Source organism: Lutjanus erythropterus, chromosome 15, assembly GCF_056507025.1.
Source record: "Lutjanus erythropterus isolate fLutEry1 chromosome 15, fLutEry1.hap2, whole genome shotgun sequence".
Taxonomy (NCBI): Eukaryota; Metazoa; Chordata; class Actinopteri; order Lutjaniformes; family Lutjanidae; genus Lutjanus; species Lutjanus erythropterus.
Window position 1 is genome coordinate 38,067,108 of NC_139331.1, and position 8,705 is coordinate 38,075,812.

At 46.9% G+C, this 8,705-nt stretch overlaps 1 protein-coding gene across 2 annotated transcripts in view; it reads left to right on the top strand.

Annotated features, from left to right (window-relative positions):
• The window catches only part of LOC146314927 (inverted formin-2-like), a 25,316-nt gene extending 16,983 nt beyond the window's left edge, over positions 1 to 8,333 (top strand). The window contains exons 17-23 of one of the 2 annotated variants that reach the window (XM_084737434.1): positions 1,648 to 1,718; positions 1,802 to 1,922; positions 2,053 to 2,217; positions 2,783 to 2,867; positions 3,543 to 3,650; positions 6,364 to 6,708; positions 8,189 to 8,333. In XM_084737434.1, the coding sequence (XP_084593560.1) occupies positions 1,648 to 1,718; positions 1,802 to 1,922; positions 2,053 to 2,217; positions 2,783 to 2,867; positions 3,543 to 3,650; positions 6,364 to 6,708; positions 8,189 to 8,250 (957 nt within the window). In that variant the 3' untranslated portion in view covers positions 8,251 to 8,333. The remainder of the gene's footprint in view (positions 1 to 1,647; positions 1,719 to 1,801; positions 1,923 to 2,052; positions 2,218 to 2,782; positions 2,868 to 3,542; positions 3,651 to 6,363; positions 6,709 to 8,188) is intronic. The other variant, XM_084737433.1, reaches the window with a different exon arrangement.
• The last annotated feature ends 372 nt before the right edge of the window (positions 8,334 to 8,705 follow it).

An 8,705-nucleotide genomic window follows, 5' to 3' on the forward strand; every position in this document is an offset into this window, starting at 1 on the left:
ATAATCACACAATTAGTATTACCTATTTTTGATTATGTTGACATTGTCTACCAGAACACATCTGATACTCATCTTAGACGTCTTAATGTTCTGTTTAATTCTTTATGTAGATTTGTTTTGAAGTGTCCATTTAGAACCCATCATTGTTCCATGTATGAATCACTGGATTGGTTGCAGCCTAAATCTTGAAGTCAATCTCACTGGCTTCAATTTATTTTTAAATGTGTTCACTTCGATGGTCCACCTCATTTGAAACAGTTTTTAATTCCATACAACTCCTTCCATCCACTTAGACACATGCAGGATCCATTTTTCTTTGTTCCCCGTATTTTTAAGGAAGTTGGACGTAGGTCATTCCAACACAAAGCTCCGTCTGATTGGAATAATCTTCCTCTGTTTTTGAGGTCTGTTACGTCTTTCTGCTGCTTCAGGACTTCGTTAGATTCTCTTCTAAAAACAACCTGCTCGAGTTTTTAATTTCTAGTATCTGAAAATTCCTCATTTGTTGATTTGATTGCTGCTGGTCATGATATCTAATTTAAGTTCTTTTGTGCATTAGCTTTGGGGGGGTGAGAAGATGTTTGTTTGTGTATTTGTTGTGTTTGTTTGTTATGTAAGGCTGTTTTTGTCTGTATGTTCTTTTCTTTTTCTCTACTTGTGTTTATAGGACCCCCTCGAAAATGAGATGCTACATCTCAAGGGGTTTTCCTTCAATAAATTCAAGTTCAAATTCCAGTAAATTGATCAGGTGGCTGGTTGCAGCAAAGACAGAAAAAAGAGTGAATGTGCAGTAGCTGTGATCAGCTGGTTTGACGTGTGTCACCTGACCTCCATGGGTGAAGTATAAGGGGTGGGACTAAGTCTAGTGACGCCTACCGCAACACTCTGTGACAACTAATCAAACATGATTGGACCAATTCAGACCATGTCTCAGAATGAGACATGGAGGGGGCGTGGCTAATATATGGGGGTGGGGACAAGTTGCACCATTGACACTCACAGCTCCAGATTTCTATATAAAAAACTGACTGATTATCATGATGATATTATTATTTTGTCCTGTGATGAACAGTGAAGTCGACTCAGCTGAGGTCAAATCTCAACGTGTCTGCCACAATCTAACATTATTTTAAGTGCCAACATCCTGGTCATGCGGTGGTTTTAAGAGCGGAGCACGAACAATCTATGATGTTGGATTATATTCAGAAGACGTGCCGTCTCTTTAAAATGAATCTATCTTGTCTATAGCAGTCGCCCTTGTTGTTATTCCTCCTCCACAGGTGACAGCAGCATCGCTCACATTGCAATGACAGCAAAAATCACAAAAAAGAAAAAAGCCACCAATGTCATTCTGGAAAAACCATCAGTCAGCAGATCAGTGATTAGTGACACCACCGATCAGACACCTACAGTACAGTCCTAAGATCACCGCCCAGACCGATTAACACCCGTCTACACCTGGACCCAGGTGAACCTAATGACTCTCAAAGTGTTAATGACCTCACACGAGGTTACAGACCTGGAACTCCTGGTGAGACTGTTAGAGACTCAAGAAGCCTCTTCAAGAACCTCAAGTAAAGTCGACGCGTCTCCATGCAACGAAGAGAACGTCACATGTTCATCAAAGTTCTGTTGCTGTGTTGACAGGAGGCAGAGAAGAACCATCCTGACCTGCTGAACCTTCCTGATGACCTGGAGATCTGTGAAAAGGCTGCTGGGTAAACGGACCAAAGAGTCAGAGAGTTTGTGTAACTTCCTGTGGTCGTTGGTCAGACAGACTGGAGTGTGTTTGTGTGTGCAGGTTGGATCTGGAGTCCATTCAGTCTGAAAGCAACACTCTGATCAAACAGCTGAAAAACTCTGAGAGGAAGGTTTCATCTTCATCTGAGGACGTGAAGGAGCAGTACCTGTCCTCCATACAGGTGCTACAGACCAGACGGCGCCCTCTGCTGGAGCGTTCACTTTACAATAATGACATATTGACATTTGTCTCTGTCAGAGTGTGTTAACCTGCACTGGTTGTCTTCTTCTTCTTCTGTGGTGTGTTTGCAGGAGAGTCTGCAGGTGTGTGAGCAGCTGCAGCAGCTGCTGTCCTCGGTGGAAGACAAGAGGACGTCTCTGTCTGTCTACCTGTGTGAAGACAGCAGCAGCTTCTCCATCAGTCAACTCTTCAGCACCATCAAGATCTTCAGGGGACTGTTCATCAGAGCCCTCAAGGTCAGCAGCCAATCACAGGGCAGGGTGGTCAGCAGCCAATCACAGGGCAGTGTGGTCAGCAGCCAATCACAGGACAGTGTGGTCAGCAGCCAATCACAGGACAGTGTGGTCAGCAGCCAATCACAGGACAGTGTGGTCAGCAGCCAATCACAGGGCAGTGTAGTCAGCAGCCAATCACAGGGCAGTGTGGTCAGCAGCCAATCACAGGGCAGTGTGGTCAGCAGCCAATCACAGGACAGTGTGGTCAGCAGCCAATCACAGGGCAGTGTAGTCAGCAGCCAATCACAGGGCAGTGTGGTCAGCAGCCAATCACAGGGCAGTGTGGTCAGCAGCCAATCACAGGGCAGTGTGGTCAGCAGCCAATCACAGGGCAGTGTAGTCAGCAGCCAATCACAGGGCAGTGTGGTCAGCAGCCAATCACAGGGCAGTGTAGTCAGCAGCCAATCACAGGGCAGTGTGGTCAGCAACAGTTTAAAATATTCTGAAGTCACCCAGTTGTGTTTATTGATTATATTATTGATATGTTAATGATATTATTGATGTTGGTGTTGATGATGTTGATCAGGAAAATGAGAGTCTTTGGCAGCAGGAGGCGAGGAGGAAGCAGCAGGAGGAGGAGAGGAAACGAAAAGGAGACTCCAACCAGATCAGTGAGTCCGTCTGTGTGTGAGAGCTTTAGTTTGTCTGAAATCTAAAGACGATGCCAACAGCAGGCGACGTGCGTACATTACAAATATAAATATGACAGAGTGAAGCACTGGATGCTACGCAGGCAAATATATCCCACAATGCAATGCAGCAGTGATGACAACAACAACATAACAAAGGCAGCGCTCGTCAATAATGCTTCAGTTTAAATGTCAGTAAGGTTTTACTTTGCTTGGTCTAATAAACTTTGTAAATTAGTTCATAGTTGGCCTAGTTACCGTGGTTACGTGTCTCCGTGTGCATCAGAGTCATCCTACTGTTTATTTACACAAAAGTATGTTCAGTGGGAGACATGTCGGGTCTGTAGTGCAGAATCTGTGATTTCACACATCCCACCTTAAATTTCCACCTTAAATCCAGAGGAGGTACAGATTCTTGTTCTGGATCTGCTGATGACTGACGGTCTGCACTGAATGTGCATCACATATAAACACAGTCTGAAGTTTTTATTAGTTTCTCTGAAAAGACAAACTGTAAAATACCTGAGAATTTGTACAGAAGACGTTCTGAGTCACAGCTGATCAGATTCTGAGGTACAGGTGACACACAGGTTAACTAAAGAAATACAAACCCTGCTGTGGTGATGACATTGTCTCATTGAAACTTCTCTGTCTCAGTCAGGAGGGACGTGTCCAACCAGGACGAAGGCTGCATCATCGACAACCTGCTGGCTGAGATCAGGAAGGGATACAACCTGAAGAAGACCAGAGTCCACGGTGAGCACGGTGCTGGACCGAAACCTCAAACATTTTAGTCCCTTCATCTACTTAATAACAACCACAATATTATTATAACAATAATAATAAACTAAATCTAAACTAATAAAAACTATTTTTAAATGATAAAAAATAAAGTTAAATATTTTGAAACAATAAAAACTAAAACTAAACATTTTAAACTTTAAACTAAACTGAAATGATCAAACTGAAAGAAAACTGAGCTCAAAACAAAAAACTCATGAACAAAGTAAAAGTTCAACTGAGGTGGACTGAGGAGGACTGAGATGGACTGAGGAGGACTGAGATGGACTGAGGTGGACTGAGGAGGACTGAGGTGGACTGAGGAGGACTGAGATGGACTGAGGAGGACTGAGGTGGACTGAGGTGGACTGAGGTGGACTGAGGAGGACTGAGATGGACTGAGGTGGACTGAGGAGGACTGAGGTGGACTGAGGAGGACTGAGGTGGACTGAGGAGGACTGAGATGGACTGAGGTGGACTGAGGAGGACTGAGGTGGACTGAGGAGGACTGAGGTCTACTAAGGTGGACTGAGGTCTACTGAGGAGGACTGAGGAGGACTGTGGAGGACTGAGGTCTACTGAGGAGGACTGAGGTCTACTGAGGAGGACTGAAGTGGACTGAGGACTGAGGAGGACTGAGGAGGACTGAGGAGGACTGAGGTCTACTGAGGAGGACTGTGGAGGACTGTGGTGGACTGAGGTGGACTGAGGAGGACTGAGGTGGACTGAGGAGGACTGAGGTGGACTGAGGTGGACTGAGGAGAACTGAGGAGGACTGAGATGGACTGAGGAGGACTGAGGTCTACTGAGGAGGACTGTGGTGGACTGAGGAGGACTGAGGTGGACTGAGATGGACTGAGGAGGACTGAGGTCTACTGAGGAGGACTGTGGTGGACTGAGGAGGACTGAAGTGGACTGAGGAGGACTGAGGTGGACTGAGATGGACTGAGGAGGACTGTGGTGGACTGAGGAGGACTGTGGTGGACTGAGATGGACTGAGGTGGACTGAGGAGGACTGTGGTGGACTGAGATGGACTGAGGAGGACTGTGGTGGACTGAGGAGGACTGTGGTGGACTGAGATGGACTGAGGTGGACTGAGGAGGACTGAGGAGGACTGTGGTGGACTGAGATGGACTGAGGTGGACTGAGATGGACTGAAGAGGACTGAGGAGGACTGAGGTGGACTGAGGAGGACTGAGGTGGACTGTGGTCTACTGAGGAGGACTGTGATGGACTGAGGTGGACTGAGATGGACTGAGGTGGACTGAGGTGGACTGTGGGGGACTGAGGTGGACTGTGGGGGACTGTGGGGGACTGAGGTGGACTGAGGTGGACTGTGGGGGACTGAGGTGGACTGAGGATGACTAAGATGGACTGAGGTGGACTGTGGGGGACTGAGGTGGACTGAGGAGGACTGAGGTGGACTGAGGAGGACTGAGGTGGACTGAGGAGGACTGAGGAGGACTGAGATGGACTGAGGTGGACTGAGGTCTACTGAGGTGGACTGAGGAGGACTGAGGTGGACTGAGGAGGACTGAGATGGACTGAGGAGGACTGAGGTGGACTGAGGAGGACTGAGATGGACTGAGGTGGACTGAGGTCTACTGAGGTGGACTGAGGAGGACTGTGGAGGACTGAGGTCTACTGAGGTGGACTGAGGAGGACTGAGGAGGACTGAGGAGGACTGAGGTCTACTGAGGTGGACTGAGGTGGACTGTGGAGGACTGAGGAGGACTGAGGTCTACTGAGGTGGACTGAGGAGGACTGAGGAGGACTGAGATGGACTGAGGTGGACTGAAGTGGACTGAGGAGGACTGTGGAGGACTGAGGTCTACTGAGGAGGACTGAGGTCTACTGAGGAGGACTGAGGAGGACTGAGGTGGACTGAGGTGGACTGAGGTCTACTGAGGTGGACTGAGGAGGACTGAGATGGACTGAGGTGGACTGAGGAGGACTGTGGAGGACTGAGGTGGACTGAGGAGGACTGAGATGGACTGAGGAGGACTGGGGAGGACTGAGGTGGACTGAGGAGGACTGAGGTGGACTGAGGAGGACTGTGGTGGACTGAGGAGGACTGAGGTCTACTGAGGAGGACTGAGGAGGACTGAGATGGACTGTGGTCTACTGAGGAGGACTGTGGTCTACTGAGGAGGACTGAAGTGGACTGAGGTGGACTGAGGACTGAGGAGGACTGAGGTGGACTGAGGAGGACTGAGGTGGACTGAGATGGACTGAGGACGACTGAGGTGGACTGAGATGGACTGTGGTGGACTGAGATGGACTGTGGTGGACTGAGATGGACTGAGGTGGACTGAGGAGGACTGTGGTGGACTGAGATGGACTGAGGTGGACTGAGATGGACTGAGATGGACTGAGGAGGACTGAGGTGGACTGAGAAGGACTGAGGTGCACTGAGGAGGACTGAGGTGGACTGTGGTCTACTGAGGAGGACTGTGATGGACTGAGGTGGACTGAGGTGGACTGAGATGGACTGAGGTGGACTGAGATGGACTGAGGTGGACTGTGGAGGACTGAGGTGGACTGAGGTGGACTGTGGGGGACTGAGGTGGACTGTGGAGGACTGAGGTGGACTGAGGTGGACTGTGGGGGACTGAGGTGGACTGAGGTGGACTGAGATGGACTGAGGTGGACTGTAGTGGATGTGTCCATCTTTGACTCTGTGTATGATGTCATCAGATCATCCCGGGGTCATTCAGAGGTCACTGGCTGTGGACGAACCTGATTCGTCTGTTTCTGGCCAATCAGAGAAGGCTGCAAATCCACCTGCTGAAACCAGACCAGACCCAGGCTCAGCTGAGACCAACGGTGGCTCATCTGAACCCTCCACCTATCCTGCCGGGGACACTGAGGAGGACCAGAGCACAGTCCAGGTCTGTGAGTCTGGTCCTGAACTGGAGTCCAGGGACAGGAGGATGGAGGACTCTGAGTTTGAAGAGATCACATCGATTGATCACAGCCAGGGTCCAGATTCACATCCCGTTCCAGACCAACCAGTGAAGAAGTCCAGGACCAGTCCAGCAGGTAGCGTCTTACCTTGGATCTGTTGGTTCTTACAGACCAACTGATCCTGGATCAGTTTCTGATCAATAAGACAACGTTTCTGATCAATAAGACAGAACGCAGCAGTAGGATCAATATATCAGCCAATAATCAGCTGATCTGTGTTCTGATGTCTCCACCAGCAGAGGGCGCTAATGACACGATGTTTACACTGTAAAAATACAACAAAAACAATTTTATTTTCAATCAAACTTTAAATGATCCATTCAAACAATTCACTGATTAGTAATCAATTATAGAATTAATCTCCAACTATTTTGATGATTTATGAATTGGTTTGAGTCATTTAAAAAAAAAAAAAATCTCAGATTTCAGCTTCTGAAATGTGAACGTCTTTGATCTGAGGACAAAAAATACATTTCAGTACGACGAGACACTGATCAACATTTTCTAAAACTTTTTAAGAAAAGAGTTTTATTATTCATTTATTTTTTATTTATATGATTTTATTTTGTTGCTGGTACTGAAAAGAACAACACTGGTCAGTGTCATTGACATTAACGACGCTTCATGCACTTTTATATTTCTATCATTTCGTGTTTTGACTGAGTTTGGACACGACCATGTGACGTCCTTCATCTGCAAATGAAGCAGGTTTTGTTAAAATGTTTGTCCTCGTTGGCCTTTTTGTTGACGTTACGTTGGGAACTCGCAGAACAGGCTGCCGTCTTCTTCTCCCTGGAACAAGTTGATTTTGATTTTAATGAATCATACAAAAAACTAAACGTTCTTTTACAGTTTTCACTCCAAAAAGCCTAAAAACATTGAAATCTGTATTGTAATATTTTAGAAAAGCTGCTGTGAATCCTGGAGGGACTGGCCAATAAACTGAGCGCTCTGCAGTGATGTCACTGATCCAGAGTGTTTTCTAAAGCTGATCTGAGGTGAATTTTCAGTGTTAAACACAGCAGGGCAGTTTCACTGTTTCCTCTCTGAGCTGCAGACTCTAACGAGGGACTTTCAAAATAAAAGCACTGTTACTGTGGAGGATTCTGTGCACATTGAGACCAGCCAATCAGAGCGTGTGTTTGACCTGCAGGTGCAGACGGAGGATCCAACCACAAAACTAAGAGAGGATGTGTGTCCCACTGAGGTGATCCTTGTGTCCTGTGTCCTCACGCCCTGAGTTCTGCCTCTCAGGCTGTCGCTGACTCTGCCCTGCGGTCAGCAGTGATTCGTCTTTACTTTGACTCGGTTTTCTGCTTTTTTACTGATGGCTGTCTGTCCATCACTCACTGTTCATGTCTCATCGCCTTCCTTCTTCTCTGATCTCTGAATCATGTGACTGACTTTTACCACCTGATTGGTGGAGCCTGCTGTGGGGAGGTACACAACCTGACAGACAGAATTCAGGGCACTTAGTTTGAATTTATCTTTGAAATTATTACTGATGAGAATTTCTTCTTTTGTTTCCTGCTAATGTCTTCTTCTGTGGTTCCAGATGGCCGGAGCAGGACTCGTCTCCATGGCGACAGGACTGAACCTGCAGGGACAGAAAGATGAGAAATAAAAGCCTGTCCTGTTAGTATAAACCTCTTCATGTCTTTAACGTTGTCCCCTGTGCAAAATATTTACATAAGCCAGTGGTTGTCAAACTTTTTCTGCTGCGTCCTCCTTCAGAAACTGAAAAATGTTCATGGTGTTCTTCTTTTGTAATTTTAAGCTAGTTTTAAAGTTTGGTGCAGCTTAATTTAAAGTTAAACCAGGATTTAATCAGGTTTAAAAATGACTCCTTGTTGGTGCAGCCCAGCCTGTGATTAAACTGGAAAACACACCGCAATTTATATTTAGAGCACGTTGTTTTCACGCAAAAAGGGGCGGGGCATGACTCAGGAGCAAAGTGCCCGGATGGACAGCTTTCATCCATGTTTTTCAAATTAAAAGCCTGCAACTGATCATCAGCTGACTGTGTGAAAATAAGACTCATTTTATCTGATCTTGTTATCTTGAGATGAGAC